The sequence below is a fragment of the Anomaloglossus baeobatrachus genome, chromosome 1 (genome assembly GCF_048569485.1).
Source record: "Anomaloglossus baeobatrachus isolate aAnoBae1 chromosome 1, aAnoBae1.hap1, whole genome shotgun sequence".
Lineage (NCBI taxonomy): Eukaryota > Metazoa > Chordata > Amphibia > Anura > Aromobatidae > Anomaloglossus > Anomaloglossus baeobatrachus.
Window position 1 is genome coordinate 651103395 of NC_134353.1, and position 26497 is coordinate 651129891.

General features: G+C 48.9%; 2 protein-coding genes across 5 annotated transcripts in view; one reads left to right on the forward strand and one right to left on the reverse strand.

Moving 5' to 3' along the window:
* METTL17 (methyltransferase like 17) overlaps positions 1-17147 on the reverse strand; it is a 144374-nt gene extending 127227 nt beyond the window's left edge. The window contains exons 1-2 of one of the 3 annotated variants that reach the window (XM_075319920.1): positions 17029-17147; positions 11975-12128 (exon numbers count right to left, since the gene is read on the reverse strand). In XM_075319920.1, the coding sequence (XP_075176035.1) occupies positions 11975-12128; positions 17029-17064 (190 nt within the window). In that variant the 5' untranslated portion in view covers positions 17065-17147. Of the gene's footprint in view, positions 1-11974; positions 12129-16599; positions 16719-17028 lie in introns of those variants that run through there. The other 2 variants (XM_075319922.1, XM_075319921.1) reach the window with 2 other exon arrangements.
* A 96-nt stretch (positions 17148-17243) lies between these two features.
* PARP2 (poly(ADP-ribose) polymerase 2) overlaps positions 17244-26497 on the forward strand; it is a 169918-nt gene continuing 160664 nt past the window's right edge. Inside the window, exon 1 of one of the 2 annotated variants that reach the window (XM_075319918.1) lies at positions 17244-17417. In XM_075319918.1, the coding sequence (XP_075176033.1) occupies positions 17375-17417 (43 nt within the window). In that variant the 5' untranslated portion in view covers positions 17244-17374. The remainder of the gene's footprint in view (positions 17418-26497) is intronic. The other variant, XM_075319919.1, reaches the window with a different exon arrangement.

A 26497-nucleotide genomic window follows, 5' to 3' on the forward strand; every position in this document is an offset into this window, starting at 1 on the left:
GCTCCTGCTCCCTGCTCGCTTCATTTGTCGCTCTCTCGCTGTCACACACAGCGATCTGTGTGTCACAGCGGGAGAGCGGCTTTGAAGAAAACGAACCAGGGCTGTGTGTAACGAGCAGCGATCTCGCAGCAGGGGCCAGATCGCTGCTCATTGTCACACACAGCGAGATCGCTAATGAGGTCACTGCTGCGTCACAAAAAGCGTGACTCAGCAGCGATCTCGGCAGCGAGCTCGCTGTGTGTGAAGCACCCCTTAGAATAGCCAAGTCAAATTCCAGACCTGAATCCAATCGAGAATCTGTGGAAAGAGCTGAAAACTGCTGTTCACAAACGCTCTCCATCCAACCTCACTCAGCTCGAGAATTTCAGTCTATGTGCAAAACTGATAGAGACTTACCCCAAGTGACTTGCAGCTGTAATCGCAGCAAAAGGTGGCGCTACAAAGTATTAACGTAAAGGGGCCAAATAATATTGCACGCCCCAATTTTCAGTTTTTTATTTTTTGCAAAAATTTTAAATAAGCAATAAATATCATTCACCTTCACTCAGGTGAAGCTCTTTGCAAAGGAAGAATGGGCAAGAAATTCAGTCTCTCTATGTGCAAAACTGATAGAGACATACCCCAAGCTACTTGCAGCTGTAATCGCAGCAAAACGTGGAGCTACAAAGTATTAACTTAAAGGGGCTGAATAATATTGCACGCCCCAATTTTCAGTTATTTATTTTTTTTAAAAAGTTTAAAATAAGCAATACATTTTGTTCAACTTCACAATTGTGTCCCACTTGTTGATTCTTCACCATAACATTGAAATTTTATCTTTGTTTGAAGCCTGAAATGTGGGAGAAGGTTGAAAAATTCAAGGGGGCCGAATACTTTTGCAAGGCACTGTATATAAGTATTATAGGCCTTTTGGGCTCCTGTTCTCCCAATGGCTGCTGATAGAGGAATAAGTGACCAGACTTCTCCATCCGCCTCCTCCAATTGTAATACAGGACATGGGAAACCATGTTTTCTTCCAGAGGAGATCATAATTAACTCTTTCCTGACATGTGATGTACATATCATGATATCAAGTGTGAGTGGATTGATTGGGCTCAGAAGTGGAGGTAACTCCATACACGACAGGATGCAGGTGCAATCTTCAACCAAAATCTGCCTGCAACAGCTAGGACTGAAAATAAGTCCAACCTCAATAGTTTAAACCCTTAAAGGAATCTGTCAGCAGGTTTTTGCTAACTCGTCTGAGAGCAGCATAATATAGGCAGAGACCCTGATTCTAACAATGTGTCACTTAGTTTCACTTGGTGCAGAAGTTGTGACACAATCAGAGTTTTTAGATGTATGTAGCTGAGCTCAAAAAGCTAACCCCACCCAGACCACAGCTTTCCGTTTACATTGAATATTGACAGTAATTTGCTAATCACAGGAGGGTGCTTAATAGGACCAGGAGTCAGTGAGAACTAAACAGATAGTGATAATCTCCTGCTGATAACGCACCCATTGTATTAAAAAAGAGTACAGAGCCTAATAAGTGACATCCCTGATATCAGTGTCTCAGGCCTCACTTCATGCTGCTTGCAGGTTACATAGCAAAAACCTGCTGACAGATTCCCTTTAAAAGTCTTGATCAGAAGTGATCACAGCATCACAAAGAAATGAGTGCTCTATCTCACTGTAATCCTATGTCCACGCTTTTCAGCTCCACCATGTAGTGCCAAAACATTTTCATGGCCGCTTAGGCCTTCATGAAAGCACAATTTAAAGGGAACTTGTCACTAATTGACTTCATGCTGCTGTAACTGTAGGCAACGTGTATCAGAGCCTGGCTATGCAATTGATTCCTGGTATATCTTGCTCTGAAATGTATTGATCACTAAGAGGTTAAAAAAGCTGTCCAGGCACCATAGGGATAGATGTGATTAGCTTGGTGCGGCCCTCAGGCCGTGTTCCAGGGGATTGTCGTTTCTTTCCAATGTGTGTATAGGAAGAATTTTATCAATCACTTGTAACGGGGTGAGGAGAAGCCGGCCGCGCTGAACTAATCACGTCTGTCCCTAAGGTCAAGCTTCTCAAACTTTGTTTTCTAAGCTTTTCTATGGGGGAATATTTTTGTCCCACTAAAGGACTTGAGAATGCAACCATTCGATCATAGGCATAATGCATGGTGATACTCCTGTCCAGCAGTATATTGTCCTGTTCACATTGTTCTCTTATTCCCAAACTAAAGGGACCAAACTACAACATCTCCCCCACACTGCCTCTCTCTATAATATTCCCCCACACATTGCTCCTCTGTATAATATCCCCCAACACACTGCCCCTCTGTATAATATCCCCCCACACACTACTTCTCCATATATCCCCCCACACACTAGAGGTTAAAAAAAGCTGACCAGGCACCATAGGGTTAGATGTGATTAGCTTGGTGTGTGACGCCCTGGACTATCAGGCCGTCACAGGGTATTGTGCAATCTGCCCTCCTGTGCAATATCCACCTCCTCCTTGGTTAGTTGGTCCCCAACTATATGGTGTTGCCTACAACAGCTAGTAAAATCCTAGGTACACTCTGCACCACACCCACCAGACACACCAGTGGACGGCCTGAGTGGAATAGGGTCGCCCACTTGGGGGGTTGGTAAAAGGAGGTCAGCAGTGTCAGGAGTCAGTCAGAGAAAGAGTGAGTGAAGGGTAGGAGGTGAAGGAGAGAAGAAGTCAGGAGCCGGGCTCCTTGGAAGCAACTAGGTAGCAGACGGTGGTCTGGGCCTAGTAGGAGCTGGACCCCCGGTCACAGGGGATCGTGACAAGGGGCACGGAACTGTCGAGGAGGACAGCCGGCGGCCTTGTACCATCACCGGGCTGCAACCAGGGTACGACGGGGTACGTGGACCCTAGGTCAGGGAGTAGCTTCAGGCAACCTGACAATTTACCTGACGAGAACGGAGCCTTCAAGATTCGCCCTCCACCCGCTCCAGAATCGGGGTCTCTCGCAACGAGGGGGATAGGACTTTCCCACTGCCTGGTCCAGAAAATCCCAAGCGTGAACCCTGAGAGCAAGCTCCCACAGTTAGCCACACTGGGAAGCGGGACCAGACTAGTTCTATACTACCGGGACCAATTGACAAGTGAACTTAGTGCCAGGAGTAAAGTCACGGATCACCAGGCAACACCAGTTGGGACGGGACCCGAACTAGCTCCCCTCAGCGGCAGCGGTGTCCAGAACTTTGGTTTATCCGGTTGTCTGTGTCAGCTTTATGTACTGAGTAAGTACGCAAGTGACCCCTTCACTCCCAACGGCACTCCCCGAACGCCATCAACAAGTCCCGGGGCATCCCCCCTACCCGTGGAGGGTTCCAACACCTAGCTGCCCCACTCCATCGCCCCCGGATACTCCCAACTGCAGCGGTGGTACTCCATATTACCACACACCACGGGTGGCGTCACGAACTCTAAACATACAATCCCCTGTAAATACTCCCTTCATTTGAGTAGCCGCACGTCCCCCGGGTCCGGACGCCCCTCGCGCCACCGCAGATTCGGATCTGAGCAGCCCGGCTGCTGAGACGGGGGCGGCACAGATGCGGCCTTTAGGCAGTGTTCCAGGGGATTCTCAGTTTTTTCCAATGTGTGTATAGGAAGAATTTTACCAATCACTTGTAACGGGGTGAGGAGAAGCCGGCCGCGCTGGACTAATCACGTCTGTCCCTAAGGTCCAGCTTCTCAAAGTTTGTATTCTCGGAAAAAGTGCAGCATTTCAAAGTAAGACATACATGCCCGCAGTTACAAAGCCAGACTCAGATTTATGCTATCCATGGAATTTGGCAGCAGAAATCTAATGGCAGGGTCCCTTTAGTTTGGGAATAAGAGAAGAATGCGGACAGGACAATATACTACTGGACAGGAGTATCGCCATGCATTATGCCTATGATTGAATGGTTGCATTCTCAAGTCCCCTAGTGGGACAAAAATAATCCCCCATAGAAAAGCTTAGATTCTTTTCTGTACAACCGCAAAGAAGGGAATTTTGTTTACTTACCGTAAATTCCTTTTCTTCTAGCTCCTATTGGGAGACCCAGACAATTGGGTGTATAGCTTCTGCCTCCGGAAGCCACACAAAGTATTACACTTTAAAAGGTGTAACCCCTCCCCTCTGCCTATACACCCTCCCGTGCATAACGGGCTCCTCAGTTTTGGTGCAAAAGCAGGAAGGAGGAAACTTATAAATTGGTCTAAGGTAAATTCAATCCGAAGGATGTTCGGAGAACTGAAAACCATGAACCAAAAGAACAATTCAACATGAACAACATGTGTACACAAAAGAACAAACAGCCCGAAGGGAACAGGGGCGGGTGCTGGGTCTCCCAATAGGAGCTAGAAGAAAAGGAATTTACGGTAAGTAAACAAAATTCCCTTCTTCTTTGTCGCTCCATTGGGAGACCCAGACAATTGGGACGTCCAAAAGCAGTCCCTGGGTGGGTAAAAGAATACCTCGATAAAAAGAGCCGAAAACGACCCCCTCTTACAGGTGGGCAACCGCCGCCTGAAGGACTCGCCTACCTAGACTGGCGTCTGCCGAAGCATAGGTATGCACCTGATAGTGTTTCGTGAAAGTGTGCAGACTAGACCAGGTAGCTGCCTGACACACCTGCTGAGCCGTAGCCCGATGCCGCAATGCCCAGGACGCACCCACGGCTCTAGTAGAATGGGCTTTCAGCCCCAAAGGACGCGGAAGCCCAGAAGAACGGTAGGCTTCAAGAATCGGTTCCTTGATCCACCGAGCCAAGGTTGACTTGGAAGCCTGCGAACCCTTACGCTGGCCCGCGACAAGGACAAAGAGCGCATCTGAACGGCGCAGGGGCGCCGTGCGAGACACGTAGAGCCGGAGAGCTCTCACCAGATCTAACGAGTGCAAATCCTTTTCACATTGGTGAACTGGATGAGGGCAAAATGAAGGTAAGGAGATATCCTGATTGAGATGAAAAGGGGATACCACCTTAGGGAGAAATTCCGGGACCGGACGCAGAACCACCTTATCCTGGTGAAAAACCAGGAAGGGGGCTTTGCATGACAGCGCTGCCAGCTCCGACACTCTACGGAGCGATGTAACTGCCACTAGAAATGCCACCTTCTGCGAAAGACGTGATAAAGAGACATCCCGCAGCGGCTCGAAAAGTGGTTTCTGAAGAGCCGTTAGCACCCTGTTAAGATCCCAGGGTTCCAGCGGACGCTTGTAAGGTGGGACTATGTGGCAAACTCCCTGCAGGAACGTGCGGACCTGCGGAAGCCTGGCTAGACGCTTTTGAAAAAATACGGATAGCGCCGATACTTGTCCCTTGAGAGAGCCGAGAGACAAACCCTTGTCCATTCTGGATTGAAGGAATGAAAGAAAAGTGGGTAAGGCAAAAGGCCAGGGAGAAAAACCCTTATCAGAGCACCAGGATAAGAAGATCCTCCAAGACCTGTGATAGATCTTGGCGGACGTTGGTTTCCTGGCCTGTCTCATAGTGCCAATGACATCTTGAGATAACCCTGAGGACGCTAGGAGCCAGGACTCAATGGCCACACAGTCAGGTTGAGGGCCGCAGAATTCAGATGGAAAAACGGCCCTTGAGACAGCAAGTCTGGGCGGTCTGGGAGCGCCCACGGTTGACCCACCGTGAGATGCCACAGATCCGGGTACCACGACCGCCTCGGCCAATCTGGGGCGACGAGAATGGTGCGACGACAGTCGGACCTGATCTTGCGCAGCACTCTGGGCAGCATCGCCAGAGGAGGAAATACATAGGGCAGTCGAAACTGCGACCAATCCTGAACTAATGCGTCCGCCGCCAGAGCTCTGTGATCTTGAGACCGGGCCATGAATGCCGGGACTTTGTTGTTGTGCCGTGACGCCATGAGATCGACGTCCAGCGTTCCCCAGCGGCGACAGATCTCTCGAAACACGTCTGGGTGAAGAGACCATTCCCCCGCGTCCATGCCCTGTCGGCTGAGAAAATCTGCTTCCCAGTTTTCTACGCCCGGGATGTGAACTGCGGAGATCGTGGAGGCTGTGGCTTCCACCCACTGCAGAATTCGTCGGACTTCCTGGAAGGCTTGACGACTGCGAGTGCCGCCTTGGTGGTTGATGTATGCGACGGCAGTGGCGTTGTCCGACTGGATCCGGATCTGCCTGCCCTCCAGCCACCGATGAAAGGCCAATAGGGCTAGATACACTGCCCTTATCTCCAGAATATTGATCTGAAGGGATGACTCTCTCGGAGTCCAGGTTCCCTGAGCCCTGTGGTGGAGAAAAACCGCCCCCCACCCTGACAGGCTCGCGTCCGTCGTGACCACAGCCCAGGTGGGGGGTAGGAAGGATTTTCCCTGCGATAGAGAGTTGGGAAGGAGCCACCACTGAAGTGACGTCTTGGTTGCAAGGGAAAGAGAGACGTTCCTGTCGAGTGAAGTCGACCTCCTGTCCCATTTGTGGAGAATGTCCCACTGGAGTGGCCGCAGATGGAATTGCGCGAAGGGCACTGCCTCCATCGCTGCCACCATCTTCCCCAGGAAGTGCATGAGGCGCCTCAAGGGGTGTGACTGACCCCGAAGAAGAGATTGCACCCCTGCCTGCAGCGAAAGCTGCTTGTCCAGCGGTAGCATGACTACTGCTGACTGAGTATGAAACTCCATCCCAAGGTACGTCAGTGATTGGGTCGGTGTCAACTTGGATTTTGGGAAGTTGATGATCCACCCGAACTGCTGGAGAGTCGCCAGAGCGACGGAAAGGCTGTTTTGACACGCCATCTGAGAGGGTGCCCTGACCAGAAGATCGTCTAAGTAGGGAATCACCGAGTGGCCCTGAGAGTGTAAGACCGCCACAACAGATGCCATGACCTTGGTGAAAGGCAATGCCATGAACTGAAGGTGTTCGTCCCCGATAGCGAAACGCAAAAAGCGTTGATGTTCGGGTGCGATCGGCACATGGAGATAAGCATCCTTGATGTCGATCGATGCTAGGAAGTCTCCTTGTGACATCGAAGCGATGACAGAGCGGAGAGACTCCATCCGAAACCGTCTGGTGCTCACTTGTCTGTTGAGCAGTTTGAGGTCCAGAACGAGACGGAACGAGCCGTCCTTCTTTGGCACCACAAACAAGTTGGAGTAAAAGCCGCGACCATGTTCCTGGAGGGGAACAGGGATCACAACTCCTTCTGTCTTCAGAGCGTTCACCGCCTGAAAAAGTGCATCGGCTCGCTCGGGGGGCGGAGATGTTCTGAAGAAACGAGTCGGGGGACGAGAGCTGAACTCTATCCTGTAACCGTGAGACAGAATGTCTCTCACCCATCGGTCTTGAACATGTGGCCACCAGGCGTCGCAAAAGCGGGAGAGCCTGCCACCGACCGAGGATGCGGTTCGGGGAGGCCGAGAGTCATGAGGAGGCCGCCTTGGCAGCAGTGCCTCCTGCGGCCTTTTGGGGGCGTGACTTGGACCGCCACGCATAGGAGTTCCTCTGGCCTTTCTCCGGCCTGCTGGACGAAGAGGATTGGGGCTTGGCGGATGGACGAAAGGACCGAAACCTCGATTGTATTTTCCGTTGCTGAGGTCTCTTTGGTTTGGACTGGGGTAAGGAGGAGTCCTTTCCCTTGGATTCCTTAATAATCTCATCCAATCGTTCACCAAACAAGCGGTCGCCAGCAAACGGCAATCCGGTTAAGAACCTCTTGGAAGCCGAGTCTGCCTTCCATTCGCGCAGCCACATGGCCCTGCGGACTGCCACAGAGTTAGCGGATGCCACCGCTGTACGGCTAGCAGAGTCTAAAACTGCGTTCATGGCGTAGGAAGAAAAAGCTGACGCCTGAGAAGTCAAAGACGCAACCTGCGGAGCAGAATTACGTGTGACCGCATTAATCTCAGCCAGACAAGCTGAGATAGCTTGTAGTGCCCACACATCTGCAAAGGCCGGGGCAAAAGACGCGCCCGTGGCTTCATAGATGGATTTTACCAGGAGCTCTATCTGCCTGTCAGTGGCATCCTTTAGCGATGATCCATCTGCAACCGATACCACAGATCTAGCCGCCAATCTAGAGACTGGGGGATCCACCTTGGGACATTGAGCCCAACCCTTAACCACGTCAGAGGGGAAGGGGTAACGTGTGTCAGTAAGGCGCTTAGTAAAGCGCTTGTCCGGAACCGCTCTGGGCTTCTGGACAGCATCTCTGAAGTTAGAGTGATCGAAAAACGCACTCCGTGTACGTTTAGGGAACCGAAACTGGTGTTTCTCCTGCTGAGAAGTCGACTCCTCTACCGGTGGCGGCGGGGGAGAGATATCTAACACCTGGTTGATGGACGAGATAAGGTCATTTACTATGGCGTCCCCTTCAGGTGTATCAAGATTGAGAGCAACGTCAGTGTCAGAGCCCTGAGCTGCGACGTCCGCCTCGTCCTCCAGAGAGTCCTCACGCTGGGAACCCGAGCAGCGTGAAGAAGTCGGGGAAGATTCCCAGCGGGCCCGCTTAGCCGGTCTGGGACTGTGGTCCGGGCCGGAGTCCTCCACGTGAGACCTAGGGCCCCCCCCTGGGAACGTGCTGCGGCGCGGACAGAGAGGGGCCTGGAGGTGAAGATCCAACAGGGCCCGGGGCTTGTGTAAGGACCGGTCTGGACGGCAAAGCTTCAAGCAGCTTGGCAGACCATTTGTCCATAGACTGAGCCATGGATTGTGAGAGTGACTCAGAGAGTTTTTCAGCAAAAACTGCAAACTCTGTCCCTGCCGCCTGGACAGGGGGAGCAAGGGGTTCTACCTGAGCCGAGGGGCCCACTAGTGACCGAGGCTCGGGTTGAGGAAGCAAAACAGGGGTTGAGCATTGCTCACAGTGAGGGTAGGTGGAACCCGCAGGTAACTTAGCCGCACAAGAGGTACAGGTCGCAAAATAACCCTGTGCCTTGGCACCCTTGCTCCTTGTGGACGACATGCTGTTGTCTCCTAGGAGAGTGATCACTGAGGGTATATGGGAAGGGTATACAGCCCGACCGAACAGAAATATATAAATATATATATAGTATCTATTCCGGCACCCTAAGGGGACCAGCACCGGGTGACCGGTGTGGCTTACCAACCGCTAAAAAGCGGAGTGTGTGTCCTCCAGATTCCCTGCCTTAGGTCTCCCAGCGTTGCAGAGCTCTTTCCAGGAAATCCTCCACAGGCAGAATGCCAAAGAAATGGCTGCCGGAGCTCTCAGGGGAGGAGTGGAGCCGTGGGCGGCGTTAGAAAAAGTGCGGGAATCTGGAGTCCCCACAGTGATCAGTGAGGGGGGAGGAAACATACAGGATGCTCCGGCCCTCACAGCCGACGTCAGGCCGGCCGTCCCGCCCTTACCCCTGAAAGACAGGCCCGGGGGCGGGAGTTTTGCTACTAGGCCGCAATTGAAGCTGGGGACTAAATTTAAGACCGCGGCCGACAAACAGGCGCGGTCGGCGCGGAAGTCCGCCGGCCGTCACAAATAAGCAGCTGCTGCAGCGTCCGGGATGAAGGCGCTCCATGCACATCCCCCATGGGGATACAGAGTACCTTAGTGATGCAGGGCCCGGTCCCATAGGATAAATAAACTCCTGTCCGACAGATTCCCACAGGGGCTGCGGAGGGAGCACGGTCCCAGTGGATGGATGACCGCTCAGGATCCCACTTCTCCCAGAGCCGCTAAGGGATGGTGAAGGAAACGGCATGAGGCTCCGGCCTTTGTACCCGCAATGGGTACCTCAACCTTAACAGCACCGCCGACTTAGTGGGGTGAGAAGGGAACATGCCGGGGGCCCCGTGGGGGCCCACTTTTCTTCCAACCGATATAACTAATCTGAGAATTCATGAGTGGATGTGTGCCTCCTTCCACACAAAGCATAAAACTGAGGAGCCCGTGATGCACGGGAGGGTGTATAGGCAGAGGGGAGGGGTTACACTTTTTAAAGTGTAATACTTTGTGTGGCCTCCGGAGGCAGAAGCTATACACCCAATTGTCTGGGTCTCCCAATGGAGCGACAAAGAAAATAAGCAACCAATTTACACTGAATTCTAAAGGGGGCTTTACACGCTACGATATCGTTAATGTTTGGTCGCCGGGGTCAAGTTGTTAGTGACGCACATCCGGCATCATTAACGATATCGCAGCGTGTAATACTTACCAGCGACCTTAGGCGACCTCAAAAATGGTGAAAATCATTCACCATGGAGAGGTCGTCCCAAAGTCAAAAATCGGTAAGGGTTGTTTAGCGTTGTGGTTCATCGCTCATGCGGCAGCACACATCGCTATGTGTGACACCGCATGAGCGAGGAACGTCTCCTTACCTGCCGCCGGCCACAATGAGGAAGGAAGGAGGTGGGCGGGATGTTACGTCCTGCTCATCTCCGCCCCTCCGCTTTGATTGGCCGGCCGCTTAGTGACGTTGCGGTGACGTCGCTGTGATGCCGAACGTCCCTCCCCCTTGAAGGAGGGATTGTTCGGCAGTCACAGCGACGATGACGACCAGGTAAGTATGTGTGACGCTGCATAGCGATAATGTTCGCTACGGCAGCGATCACAAACAATCGCATGCGCGACGGGGGCGGGTACTTACATGGTCGCTATCGCTAGAAATAGCTAGCGATATCGCTACCGTGTAAAGCCCCCTTAAGAGTTCAGTTGAAAATTATTGGGCGCTAACACAATGTGGGACCCTACGCCAACCTAACTGATGTAACTAATAAATTGCTTGTTGGGATTAGTTATGGAGAATTAGACTGCATGGTGAGATTAGGGATTAGAATTAAGTTATCAAATGTGTCTGAAGGAAAACCTAACATTCTACTGAGACGCTATCATTTAACAGATGGGAATAAGCCATTATACCGTGTGGGGAAAAAAGCTGAGTGCCAATGGGCTAGTGTGATACATAAAGCCCATTATAGCTGGCATTGCCAAAGCCCAATGGCATAAGGATTGCAAATAATATAGAGGTTTCCCTTACATGGATGGTCTGAAATAAGGGGGGAATTATAAAAGTGTCTACTCCTAGAGAATTGTCTACTCCTAGAGAAGCGTCAACTGGAGAAGTGTCTACTCCTAGAGAAGTGCCTACTCCTAGAGAAGTGCCTACTCCTAGAGAAGTGCCTACTCCTAGAGATGAGGTAAAATATATCTTTGTACCATGTTAGCCAGTAGAGATAAAAAAATGTTTAAAAGAACTGAAGTCCTCAGTGGTTGATACCTTTTAATGGCTAACTGAAAAGATGGTAATAATAGCAAGCTTTCGAAACTACGCAGGTCTCTTCATCAGGCTTTACTAAGCCTGATGAAGAGACCTGCGTAGTCTTAAAAGCTTGTTATTATTACCATCTTTTCAGTTAGCCATTAAAAGGTATCAACCAATGAGGACTCTCAGTTCTTTTAAACAACCTTTTTTTTACTCCTAGAGAAGTGTCTACTAGAGAAGTGTCTATCCCTGGAGAAGTGTCAACTCCTAGAGATGTATCTACTAGAGATGTGTCTACTCCTAGAGATGTGTCTACTCCTAGAGATGTGTCTACTCCTAGAGATGTGCCTACTCCTGAAGAAGCATCTACTGGAGAACTCTACTCCTAGAGATGTGTCTACTCCTAGAGATGTGTCTACTCCTAGAGATGTGTCTACTACTGGAGAAGTGTCTACTCTTGGAGAAGTGTCTACTCTTGGAGAAGTGTCTACTCTTGGAGAAGTGTCTACTGGAGAAGTGTCTACTCCTGGAGAAGGGTCTACTCTTGGAGAAGGGTCTACTCTTGGAGAAGTGTCTACTCTTGGAGAAGTGTCTACTCTTGGAGAAGTGTCTACTCTTGGAGAAGTGTCTACTCTTGGAGAAGTGTCTACTCTTGGAGAAGTGTCTACTCTTGGAGAAGTGTCTACTCTTGGAGAAGTGTCTACTCTTGGAGAAGTGTCTACTCTTGGAGAAGTGTCTAGCCCCAATGATTTACATAAAAGATACCATCACCACATACTCTGCAGTAAGGTCTGAACTGCATCCTGAGCCTCTTTGGGCAAGCGAGCCACGTTCATGCGCATAATTCCAGGGTGTTTTCGGTGAGGGACTCGAGACAGGAAATCTGAAGAGTTGTCAATCTGAGGCATCGCTGAGGTGACTGAACTCAGCGCCTGTGTAAGCAGAAAACAGTCTTATGTTAGTTTCAGATACAGAAGGCCTTCAGACTACATTCCCATGAGGAGTTTTTGACGTTGCAGATTTTCTGCAGCATTTCTCCAACTATTAGGTAAATTACATTACTTTTTTTCATTGTGTGTTTATTACTTATTTAACGCCGATGTTTTTGCCTCTTTTTAAATGGGTTGTCCACTACTTGGACAACTCCTTCTCAATCCTTAGGTTTGCTCCCAGTAAAATAATAACACTTATACTCACCTCCGGCGCCTTTTCGGCGGCATTAGCACTGGCTCTTCCGAAGCTCACATGATGTTATGTCAAGTTATCCCTGTGGCCAGTCAGCGCTGGCTCCTCTCATTCAGACATAACTGACATCTGGAGAAAGTGAGAGCAGCAGCAGCAGCACTCATTTCCTCTGGATGCCTGATTGGTTGAAAAGTAAGGAGAGTGATTGGGCACAGGGATCACGTAACATACCAGTGTCATGTGAGCCCCAGGACAGCCAGTGCCGACACTACTGGAACAGCCCAGGAGGGCGCAGTCACATAGCCATATGCAGGGCTGCCACTAGGAATTTCAGAGCCCCATACTGGCAAAATTCTCAGGCCCCCTTGAGATTCCACACATGCTCCACTATAGCTCTGCCTCCAACCCTCAAATCTTCCACAGTCTCACCACCACTCTTGGACAAACATGTGTATATAAATTATATATACACATATATACATACACGCACAGTCATGGCCAAAAGTGTTAGCACCCTTGAAGTGGTTCCAGAAAATGAAGTATTTCCCTCAGAAAATTAATAATACACCCCCTATACTGCCCCTCCCCATAAAACCCCCTCTACACCGTCCCTGTCCATAATACACCCTCTACAGCGCACCTCTCCATAATATCTCTCCCATATTACCCCTATGTATAATATCCCCCCAAACATGCTGTCCCTCAGTATAATATACTCCCATACAATGCCCCTCTGTATAACATCTCCCACACACTGTTTCCCTGTATAATATCCCCCCACACACTGCTCCTCTGTATAATATCCCCCCACACACTGCTCCACCATATAATATCCCCCCACACACAGTGCCCCTCTGAATAATATCCCACACACACTGTCCCTCTGTATAATATCCACACACACACTGCCCCTCTTTATAATATCCCTCACATACACTGTGCCTCTATATATCGCCCCATACCCACTACCCCTCTGTATACTATCCCCCCATTGTCACTCGGTACAATATCCTCCTGGCATATGTCTTCCTCCTGGTATATATGTCCCCTTCCTGGTATGTATGTCCCCATCCTGGTATATATGTCTCCATCCTGGGCCCTTCCTGGTATATATGTCCCCATCCTTGTTTATTTGTCCCGTTCCTAGCATATATGTTCTTCTCCTGGTATATATGTCCATATACTGGGCCCTTCCTGGTATATATGTCTCCATCCTGGTTTATTTGTCCCCATTCTGGTCCATATGTCTCACCATGGGCCCCTCCTGGTATGTATATCCCCCTCCTGTGCACATTCTGGTATATATGTCCCCATCCTGGTTTCTGTCCCCTTCCTGGTACGCAGGCTCTCCTCCTGGTATACATGTCCTCTTCCAAGGCCCTTCCTGGTATATTTGTCTGACACAAAAAGAAAAGAAAAAAAACATTTTACTCATCCTCTCCGGCTCTCACGTCGCGCGGCACACTTTCTGGGGGCCAGGCCCAGAGTTTAATAAACTAAATAATTACCCCGGGCCCTGGCTAGGCCCCCCTCTTCACCGGGCCTCATACACCAGTCATGGTTGTCATGCCCTGATGGCTGCCCTGCACACAGGAACAAAGACCGTAATTTTTGGAGACATGTCTTGTGGTCTGACGAAACTAAAATTGAACTGTTTGGCCATAATGACTATCGTTTATATTTGGAGGAAAAAGAGAGAAGCTTTGAAGCCTAAGAACAACATCCCAACTGTGAAACACGGGGGTGGCAGCATCATGTTGTGGGGTTGTTTTGCTACAGGAGGGATTGGTGCACTTTAAAAAATAAATGGCATCATGACGAAAGAAGATTATGTCACAATATTAAAGCAACATTTCAAGATATCAGCCAGGAACTTAAAGCTTGGGTGGAAATGGGTCTTCCAAATGGACATACTGCCAAACTGGTTACAAAGTAGCTTAAGGAAACAAAGTCAATGGAGTGGCCATCGCAAAGCCCTGATCTCAAGCCTATTGAAAATGGATGGGCAAAGCTGAAAAGGTCGGTGCAAGCAAGGCGACCTACAAACATGGGTCAGTTACGCCAGTTCTGTGAGGAGGAATGGGCCAAAATTCCTACCAACTATTGTGAGAAGGTTATGGAAGGAGAGCCAAAACATTTGACTCAAGTCATACAGTTTAAGGGCAATGGTATTGTGGCGCCCCTGAGGCTCTGGTCGCCACAGGGCACGGCATTGAAGTCAATGCTGCTTCCCAAAAAGGGAAAAAGATGTTTTTCTTGATAACCTGTTACATGCATATAAAAATCGCGGTGTTAATTGTGTTTTGTTGCAGCCTGGGAGTGCTGCCATTTGCCGTGGGGGAATGTGGAGCCCCAAGGCTCTGGTCGCCACAGGGTACGGCACCTCAATTAAGGTGCGGTATCTATCTCAGGTAAGGAGGGGGTTAATCACCGGTGTTCCACATTCACACACGACATACAGCTTAGGAGTCTCTGCACAGGGCCGGATGGCTCAGGGTAGGCAGGGAGGTGGCCATAATGGTCATGGGACTTCCTGGTCACTGAAGCCAGCTACCTGAGGGGCAGATTCCACTTGGGATAGAAATAGGCACAACACACTCACATCAAAAACAGACTCATCAGGACTATTGTTCTGGCAAGACATCTCTGGAAAACTTGGGACTTTCAGGGCCCGGGGCTTTCTAGCGGAAACTCAGTCTGGGTACGGAGGGGGGCACCCTAGAAATAGGACTCTCACTCCTTCTCTCTCAAAACACCGGTGGTGACCCTTTATCGGATCTGAGATTGATCTGAGCCCATCACGGCAGTGACCAGTGTGACTGGCCTGGCAGCTAAAGTTGTGAGTAAACTACACCCTGAACCCGCAGAGACTGTGTTGGCTCGTCCTTACCGGCGCCACCGCCCAACGCTTAGGCCCCAACCGCTATTACCTTCCCTCTTCAACCACCCGGGGCCCGCTCCGCCTGTGGGGGGGGCGACACCATCGCGGATTCCATAACACCTGCCCCGGTGAGGAATCCTGCAGCGGAGGCTACTCCGGGCCGCATACCACAGGTGGCGTCATGACAAACGTTCCCCAATATCCCGCTTCCCCCACCATTTAAAGTATGCCTCGGATAACGGAACCAGGCAAGGCCACCCTGTGACATCGCCTGACCCGACCTGCGACTACCCAGCAACAAGTAGGTTAACCACCTATCATTATTATGGCATTTGGCAAATATAAATAATTTTGGTTCCTAATTGACCTAAAACGGGAAAGGTTTATTCTGATTTTATGTCAGATAGTGAGAAAAACATGCAGATGTGTCTTTATAGATAGTGGATAGAAACTTCTGGTTTCAACTGCATAATACTCTTTGGCTGATATAATGTTCTGTGAGCTGATATACCGGAATACTCTCTTGTTAATATAATACTCTATGAGGTGATATAACAATCTGTGGCAGATATAATGCCCTGTGACCACTGATATAATGCTCTGTGAGGTGATATAACACTGTAAGCTGATACTCTGTGAGCTGATATAACACTATAATACTCTGTGAGCTGATATAACACTATAATACTCTGTGACGTGATATAACACTGTGAGCTGATATAACACTATAATACTCTGAGGTGATATAACAATCTGTGGCAGATATGCCCTGTGGCCTCTGATATAATGCCCTGTGAGGTGATACAATGTGAGGTGATGATACACTAACAATCTGTGGCAGATATAATGCTCTGTGAGGTGATATAACAATCTGTGGCAGCTGATATAATGCTCTGTGAGGTGATATAATGCTCTGTGAGGTGATATAACAATCTGTGGCCGCTGATATAATGCTCTGTGAGGTGATATAATGCTCTGTGAGGTGATATAACAATCTGTGGCCGCTGATATAATGCTCTGTGAGGTGATACACTAACAATCTGTGGCAGATATAATGCTCTCTGTTTACAAAAGAGCGGCGGGAGAATAGTCTGACTTGGGTTGTGAGGCGCATGCGCTGCCCCATCTCAGCCATTGGACTCAGTGCTGCCAGCCGTGAGCCGCTTCCAAGGTCCGGGGAAGAGGCCGCATCTGCCGAGCGGATATGCAGATGAGGGGGCGGAACTCAAATCAGTGCCCAACCCATCTCTCCACACTCCGCCTGGCGTCTCCTGCGTGGCCACTCCCACAGTACGGACCGGTCCACTCCAGCGTGGGGTTGCTGGGGGCTCACTCACCCGATGTCGGGTGACGCCCTGTAAGGGCGGCAGAGGGCTCTTGTCTCAGACCTTCCCCGAGGTAGAGGAGAGATGACATCACAGGTGTGACGCACTCAGCACGTGACCTCAGTATTGAGCTTCCCTTCCGCTCGTACACTCCGCCTTCACAGGGTGTATTTATAGGCCCCGTGGTGCAGAGAGTTGTAGCTTATAGAGACCCCGATAACACAAACGTCATTTATGTCATTCTGATCACAGCGCACAGGCGATATGCAACATGACTGCGACATAGAGAACACCGCAGTGCAATGTCAATTAATAACGCTTCGTGCTCTCCCAGAAACACTTGCGCGAATTCTATGCAAATTTAAGGGGTGGGGCCTGCTGAAAACGTGTGTCCTCGAGTATTTTTTTCCGGAACAGGTGACAAACACGTGACTGACTCACCCGAAAGTGCTGGAAACGGGTCCGTGAGGCCAGCATTGTCCCGCCGTTCAGTGCAGCGCTGCATCCACCGAATGCCAATCACATGGCCGCCGTCAGGACGTAGCCAACCAGCACGCGTCTGGATTGTCCCCGCCTTTAAAAATGAAAACCAATAGAATCGCATCCTTCTTTAGCCAATCTCCCGCGAAAACAGCGTTTTTTAATCACGTGTTTCCTCACCGGCGTTCTATCCCCTCAGCTGTAACGTGTTATGCGCTGAGTGACAGGTCAGCCGGCCAATGAGAGGCGCACCTACGGCCAGGATTGGAGACTTGAGAGGCAAGAAGTAGAAAGCTGCTTGCGGAAGATGTCCGGGCGCAGAGGCTCAGGGCGGGAGCGCACTCCCCGGGGTGAGACGCGTGTGGCCGGGCTGGGGTGGTGTGTAGTGGGGAGGCCGAGGAGCCGGAATAAAGAGATGCGTATTGTGGCGCCCGGTGCGGGACGTGCTGCCCCGACTTCATGTGCGCCGTGTTATGTACCCGCCGGGGACTCTGGGCATATTTACATGTGGTGGGTGCGTTTACATGGGACTGCAGGTAAAGTGCAGCCTGTGCCCAGCCCTGCAGCCTAGTGAGAGGAGGGTCATGTGCCTAACACAAGGCTGACCTGTGCCCTCAGTGCTGGGGTGGCCCCCGAGGGCAGGCCGTATCACTGAACCTGGGGTGGCCACCCCCCCGAGGGCAGGCCGTATCGCTGAACCTGGGGTGGCCACCCCCCCGAGGGCAGGCCGTATCACTGAACCTGGGGCGGCCACCCCCCCCCCCCCCCCCCCGAAGGCAGGCCGTATCACTGAACCTGGGGCGGCCACCACCCCCCCCCCCCCCCCCCGAAGGCAGGCCGTATCACTGAACCTGGGGCGGCCACCCCCCCGAGGGCAGGCCGTATCACTGAACCTGGGGCGGCCACCCCCCCGAGGGCAGGCCGTATCACTGAACCTGGGGCGGCCACCCCCCCGAGGGCAGGCCGTATCACTGAACCTGACCTGGGGCGGCCACCCCCCCGAGGGCAGGCCGTATCACTGAACCTGGGGCGGCCACCCCCCCCCCCCCCCCGAGGGCAGGCTGTATCCCTAATTCAGGGGAATAGGCCCTAATCTTAATCCACTGATTGCCCCCCCAAGGACAGGCCCTGATCCGTGTGCAACATACCACCCCTGAAGACAGGCCCTAACCTGGGGGTGGTGTTTGTGTATATTACACACACACACACACGTCATGGATTTAGCAGTGTGTAATTATTGATCTATATACTCATCTAGGTTTTATTATGATAATGGAATAATAATAAATAATAATAATGTACATCTCTATCCTAACCTTACAGCAGGTTGTACAATCTAGGTGTGCATACTCCTTGGAAAGTATATAGACTATAACCACCTATTAGGGCAGTATATGGATTATATGCACCTACACTAGAGTACATATATACTAAATGTCTAGGTTAGTGTACAAGTTCCATACACTAGTAAATATATATATATAATCAGTATGTTAGTAACCTAGGTGATAGTCTTTCCATGTTACTGATCTACAGTAGATGCTTTGATGTACAGTAACTGTCTCCTGATCAGTCACTTAGCTATAATCCATGAATTGCCCGATATATTGTATACTGATGTACAGTAGCTGTGATCCATATACACAAGTGTTACTCTACATACTGAGCTACAGTAGGCGTCCTATATTCCGACATAGGTATATATACATAGTGCTGTGCAAAAGTTTTAGGCAAGTGTGGATTAAAAAAAAAAATACTACAAAACAAGAATGCGTTAAATAAGTGTTAATAGTTTATTTTTTATCAATTAATCAAATGCAAAGTGAATGAACAAATGAGAAATCGAATAAATATTTGGTGACCAGCCTGAGCCTTCAGATGGGCTGTCCACTACTCAATCTCTTCATGCCCCATTAAAATAAACAGCCTATATTCTCCTTCTGTGCCAGTGGTGTTCCAGCGGTGGCAGCACTCGCAATCTAGTGGCTCGTGAGTTTGTGACATCATGCAAGCCTTGTGCTCCTCCACAACCCCCCCAATCCCCCCTCCCCCCCCCGTGCGCGGTCACTGCCGGCCTCCTCCCCGTGCGCGGTCACTGCCGGCCTCCTCCCCATGCGCGGTCACTGCCGGCCTCCTCCAGCCCCCAACAAATTCTCCCCCCCCCCCCCCCATGCCCAGTCACTGCCGGCCTGTGGGAGGGGAGTATAAGTCTTTTTTATTTAATGGGGCCAAACGTGAATAACGAGAAGGGGTTGTCCTAGTAGTGGAGAACCCCTTTTTATACAGCATCGTTTCTTCTAGGTACATTTGCCCACAGTTTTATCAGGAACCTGACAGGCAGGTTGTTCCATTCATTTTGGAGAACTAACCACAGATCTTCTGTGGATGTTAGGTGTGTGTAACGGCCCCTTTACACACTGCAACAACGCTAGCGATATCGCTGTAACGTCACCGGTTTTGTGAGGTAATAGCGACCTCCCCAGCGACATTGCAGTGTGTGAAACACATCAGCGACCTGGCCCCTGCTGTGAGGTCGCTGATCACTACAAGTCGTTCAGGACCATTCTTTGGTCCTTTGTTTCCCGCTGCGCAGCATGTATCGGTGTGTTTGCAACCATTACAATGACATCGTTAGCGACCCAGCCCATAGGCGTGCTATCGTTCCCTTTCCAGCGAGGTCGTTCTGTAGGTCCGTATCGCTGCTGCGTCGTTGGCCAGATCTACCTGCTCACCTCGCTCATTAGCATATCATCAAGAATCTTTAGAAATACTTTTTCTAAAGATGTCTTTATCTATGCTAGTGTATACAGGGACAGTTAGGCAGGAATTAATAATATACACCCAGAACTGCTCGTGGTCCGGGGAGCATCGTGCACCTAATGGGTTCAACTTTAAATACTGACACGAAAGAGGCCATTGTCATCAGTGGGTCACCCATGTGCCCATTTCTACCATTACTGTCGTCAGTGTTTTTCATGGATAGATCAATAAAGAAATGCCAGACTGGTATTGACCCTTATCAGTCTCCACTTGTCTACTGGGAAAAAACCTAAAACACGGACATGTGAATATCATCATAGATTCTAAGGCCATGTGTCCACGCTGCGGAAAAGCCGCGGATTTTCCGAAAATCTGCAGCAGCGGCACTTCCAAACCATTTCAATGGCATTTTGGAAATGCTGTGTCCATGCTGCGGATTTTTCCGCGGCGGATTTGCCGCGGATTTTGATCCGGAAACATCTGCAGCATGTCAATTATTGTTGCGGATTTTGATCCGGATTTTGGCTATAGAATGGGGAAAAAAAAAATCTGCATCAAAATCCGCGGCAAAAAAAAGGTGCGGATTTGCCGCGAAAGTCGCGGATTTTCATGCAGAAAAATCCGCAGCAACATTCTACCGTGGACACATAGCCTAAGGCTGCTTTCACACCTCCGGTTTTTGCTATGCGGCACAATCCGGCACTTTGCAGGAAAAACGCAACCGTTTTTTTTTTTTGTTTTTTTTGCTGCCGGTTGCGTTTTTCCTGCATAGACTTTAATTAGTGCCGCATGGCCTTGCGTTCGGTCCGTTTTTTGCCGCATGCAGCAGGTTTAGCCGATGCGGCGGCCGGATGGAACGTTGCCTGGCACGTTTTTTTGTGCAGCAAAAAAAAACGCATCCGGCCGATGCAGCGCTTTTCTCAATGCATCTTATGGATGCCGGATGCGGCGCGATGCGGCAAAAACCGCATCCGGCCACCGCATGCGGATTTTGCCACTGCGCATGCTCAGTAACATGCCGCGAGCGGCAAAAAATGGACGGGTCGCATGTAAAAAACTTATGCAAAGGATGCGGTGTTTTCACCGCATTCGTTGCATAGGTTTCTCAGCCGGATTGAGCCGCACTGCAAAAACCGGATGTGTGAAAGCAGCCTAATGGGTACATGTTGGAATGATGTGGTATACGAGTGCCTTCTACAGACAGGTATTTCATACTTCGACTTATCCGTGCACAGCACCTGCTGCCGGTTTCTTGCACCCCAGTAAATGTTTTCTTGCATAGTGGCGTCAGTTGTCCATGTTTCTATGGTATGGCTTTTCCATGTACATCTCTTCAGCCCAGACTTCTATGAAGAGTAGATGGGTATAGCAGGGTCCCACTGGTTGCTGCCCGTTCTGAGCTGATGGCGCTGTTGGGCATCTTCAGGGATAAGTTTGGCCTTGTGCGCACGCTATGTTTTTTGCTGCTTTTTTTTTTTTTTTTTTTTTTTTTTTTTTAGTGCAGTTTTGGTCCCAAACTACATGCTTTTCCTTCCCCAGCAAAGCCCGAGTTCTCAGTTTTGCTGTCCACACGTTGCAGCTTTTTTTTGGCTGCGTCTTTGTGGTCACCACAAAGACGCAGCATGTCAATTTTCTGTGTTTTTGCCAGCGTTTTTGAGCCTTTCCAGTTAATAGATTTAACTTGAAAAACGCACTAGGCAAAAAACACTTAAAAAAACGCATTAAAACGTGCCAAGAAATGCATGCCGAGGGAGCGGGTTTTTTTTTTAGACCAAAAACGTGCATCTTTGTTGTCACCACAAAGATGCAACATGCGCACATAGCCTTAAGGGCGCTTTACACGCAGCAACATCTAGTGATGTCGCTCGTGAAAGCACCCACCCCCGTTGTTTGTGTGTCACGGGCAAATCGCTGCCCGTGGTGCACAATATCACTAGTACCCGTCATACATACCTGCCTAGCAACAGGGACACGGTAGGTGTCCAATAGAAGCGGAGGGGCGGAGAGCAGCTGAAAGAGACACGCCCACCTCGTTGCCGGAGGACGCAGGTATGGTGTTGTTCGTCGTTCCCGGGGTGTCACACGTAGTGATGTGTGCTGCCTCAGGAACGACGAACAACCTGCGTCCAAAAGCAGCAACGATATTTTGGAAATGGACGACGTGTCAACAATCAACGATTTGGTAAGGATTTTGCATCGTTAGCAGTCGCTCGTAGGTGTCACACACAAGAACGTCGCTAACGAGGCCGGATGTGCGTTACGAATTCCGTGACCCCAACGACATCTTGTTAGGCTGGGGCCACACGGGCACTACTGCGATCCACTTACATGACACTCGGCTCACACTGGCAGTACAGCAGAGCCGAGTGTCATGTGTGTGTCCTTGCTACTGAGCTCCATTCGTGCGAGCAGACCTCAGCTGCGGGGGGCGGGCCGGCACTCAGGAGGGGAGGGAGGGATTTCTCTCCCTCTCTCCTCCGTAGTCGGCTATTGCCATTCTCGCACTGCACTGTCAGTACACCGGTTTACCGCGAGTGCAGTGCGATTTTTCTCTCGCCCCATTCACTTGAATGGGTGCGAGAGAAAGAGTCTCGGATTACAATCGCAGCATACTGCGATTGTTTTCTCGGTCCGATTAGGGCTGAGGAAATAATCGCTCATGGGTGCTGACACACAGGCTAGAATTGGTCCGAGGGGAATGCGATGTTTTATCGCACTCCACTCGCACTGTTTTTCTCGCCGTGTGGCTTAGGCCTTAGCGATGTTGTTGCGTGTAACGGGGCCTTTAGTCTCCAGATTGTTCTGCAGCAGAACATCCCCAAACATACATCCAATGTCAACAAATGTCTACATTATGAAGAACAAGGAGTCCTGGAGGTGATATGTCCCACGGCATTCACAGATCTGTGGTCATTTCTCCCAGATATTTGGAACCACCTCCCTTCTAAATCTGTGAACAAATGTGATTAGGGAACTTGATGCTGGTTTTAAGGGAAAAACTGATCACAGAAAATACTGATCTGATTTTTATATATATATATATATATATATATATATATATATATATATATATATATATATATATATATATATATATATATATATATATAATATATATATAATTTTTTTTGTTTTGCTTTTTTATTGCTAAAATTAAACTATTCACTTCTATTTTTGAAAGCACGCTTACCTTGTAGCGTCCCCCCCCCCCCAATACTGAGAATCCATTTCCACACTACTATGAATGTATAAGTCAGCAGTGCAGGAGTATATACAAAAGTCACTGATGCCCCAATATATTTCCTCGCCCTCATTTGCTATATATAATAGCCGCAGTAGGTGTATCTTGCACATAATGTCCTGGGCGTGTATAGCATGGTTAGATTGTGCCTTCAGGTCACATGTAACTACTGTGTATCTTGTCCTTGTTCGTACTGTGTTTATAAGCTTCTCTATGGGGCTAATGTTGCTCCGCTCGGCTATTTGCATCTTCTATCTGCGTTGAAGTCTCCATAAATAAATAGCTCTGAATTCAGTGCTAATTTTACTGACGAAATTGCCATTATGTGGCCTCTGATGTGAGCTGAGACTGAACATGTTCTGTGCTATAACTCATTGGGCCGGATTATTACTTGTGATCTATTGAACTCACTATTGTTTGTTTTTTTTTTTTTTTTAATTTGGTTTCCTGACAGCTCATTCCAAATGGTGTACACGGTTTATCTGGTGCATAATCTTAAAATGCCACTTTTATTTGTCTTCAACTCGTTTTTGTGACTTTTTAGCACCAAAAATCGTAAATTATTTTAAAAATCATTAAAAAAAATTTCAGATTGAAAATGTCTGTAAAAACTTTTCTGGACAAGGAGGGCGCAGAAGTGACATGCCCCAGAAGAATGTGACATTTGGTTAACCCCCTTCATGACCTTTTGCCATTTTTCGGATATTTTTTATTTTTATTTTTTTTCAAATAGCTGTGTTAGGGCTTGTTTTTCACAGGACAAGTTGTACTTTTGAATGAAACCACTAAATTTATCATATAATGTTCTGGAAACAATTTTTAAAAAAAAAAAGTGCTATTCCATAGGTAGTTTTTGCCATGTTCACTTTTATGTCAGTACGAGTACCTGGATACCAAACGTATAAACGTGGGGTTTTTTTGTTTTTTTTTAATAAGTGGGGGGAGAGAAAATTGAGAAGTTTGTCAAAAAAATGCATTTTCTGAGAACCTTTTTACATTATCTAATTTTCTGAGATAATGACTTTTGGGGTTTCATTGGCTGTAAGCCATAATCATCAACATTAACAGAATTAAATGCTTGAAATAGATCCCTTTGTAATGACTCTATATAATATACCGGATTTTTCGGACTATAAAACGCACTTTTTTTTCCCCCTTTAAAATTTTATTTTCCTCTTTTCCTCCTCTAAAAACCAGGGTGCGTCTTATGGTCCGGAAAATACGGAATGTGTTTGCCTGTATTGAATACTTTTGATGATCTAACTTATTGAGAAGCCCTTTTATGTCACTAGTCATGAAGGACTGAAGTCACATTTCATCATGAATCTGTCTAAAACATCTGATTTAAGCAAAATTGTCAAGGAAAAATAAAATTACTTAAAGAATAAAAAAAAATAACCTTAGTGGTGCAAAATGTATAGATATTAAAGGCGCAAACTAGAAATCTATGAAAAAGTAGCAAATTATTCCAGAAAACAGGTGAAATGTATGAATCGGGACCACTGATCCTAAAAAAAAATCCAGCGTCCAACTACAAAAATGGAAGAGACTACGGCTGCATGACAAAAGCTCGGCTCTAAATCCCACTGTGAGATGTGTATTTGTGTACACTCATGTGAATGGAGCCTGAGGTCTCATCCTGTTATAGCACCACATGAGAGCCTTGTATTTACCAATGAAACGGCAACCTGGGCCTCAGCGGAAATATGACTGTTCTCTGTGCAGATGTACCTGTGTGAATAAGGCTGTAGTCAGTCACTGAGCCAGGTGTATGTTTGGAAAAGCACCCGCGTACGTCATCAGGCGGTGCCCAAAACATCTTTGTGGCCTCTGTTCTACCAGTCTGTAGCTGAATGCTGTTTATTTCAATTTGTTTTGTCCAAACACTTCCATGTCCTAGCTAATGCTTGTGGTCCCCATTTATTAGGGTTCTTTGTCTGTTTTTAAATAGAAAAAACATGTTTTGTTATGGAGGCTGACACCACAAAAAGCAGTTCCCATTATAACCAATGCGGTGTCACTGCTTCCTCATGTATCTGCGAGGGAACGCATCCGATTTATTCTTGTTTCATTGGCTTGTTTCTCAAAACTAAATAGACACTGTCCAGATGTGTGAATGTAGCCTTAGGCTATTTGCACACACTGCATCTTTTTATCCTGTGGTGAAACGCAGCTTGTGGCCCAAAATCGCCTGACATCTTTGCCACGGTTTTGCTAATAAGTTTGGTGTTTGGTGGGGGGGGGGGGTTTGACTATTAAACCAAAAGTGTCACCTTCTGCAGCTCCTGTGCTGCATTCTATGAAGGTGTTACTGGCCCCTCCCTCCCCCCCCCCCCACTTGCAGACCCCAAAAAGAGCTTTATAAAATCCCACCGTTTTGTATGCTACTGAGCTGTGTTGGCCAGGTGGGCGGGCTCTATTTCAGCTCCTGTACCTCCTTGTTCGCCGTCCTCCTGTAATGATTGCCGAGGATGGTGCCGCCGTCATCTTCCCACGCTGCTGTCCAAGGCTCGCGCAGGCGCAGTTCTCTCTGCCCCTATTGTGGGCCGAGTATAGAAAACAGTTTACCTCGCGCGTGCCGGTGATGTATCTCTGCAGGCACGAGAACTTGGTCGGGTACAAGGATGATGCAGCTGTCATGCGCAGAAAAATAGTGATGGTTGGACCAGACTATAAGGTCCGATTTTTCAAATTGTCCCCACCCCCACCCACCCACCCTTCAACACCCCCACCCCAGGTTCAAAGGCACCTGAATACTGGGCCTGGCCAGAATTGTCAGGGAATTCCAGGTATTCAGCTGAATTGGGCACTCTGGAAATAAAAATAATAGTAGTGGGCGTGCTATAATTCCCGAGTCTCTGGCGTGGCTTTAACTGCTCCCGTGCCACTCATTTTTTTCTGGGGCTGTTCACTAGGTTCATGCATATTCACTGCTTCCACCGGCATCTGTGATTGGTTGCAGTCAGACAGCCCCCGCCCCCAAACCTGTGTGACAGACTTTTTGACGCTTCCAATCACAGACCCGGTTTCCGGGTCTATAGTATACAGTAAATTTAAATAAATAAAAATTGGTGTAGGGGCTGCCCATATTATGATACCCAGCACGGATAAAGCATATGGCTACAGACTGCAGCCCCCAACTGTGCGCTCAGCTTGGCTGTGTTTCAAAATCGGAAGAACCGCATGCAGTTTTTTTTTGTTTTTTGTTTTTTTTTAAATTTTAAAAAGACGTGTTGACGCCCCCCCCCCTTCCCCACAATTTTGATACCCAGCGAAGATAAATCGAAAAAGCTGGGGGCTGGTATTCTCAGACTGGGGAGACCCAATGCTTATTGGCCCCCCCCCAAACTTAAAAATAGCAGCCTGCAGCCGCCCAGGATTGTCGCATCGATTTAGATGTGACAATCTCAGCACTTTACCTAGCTCTTC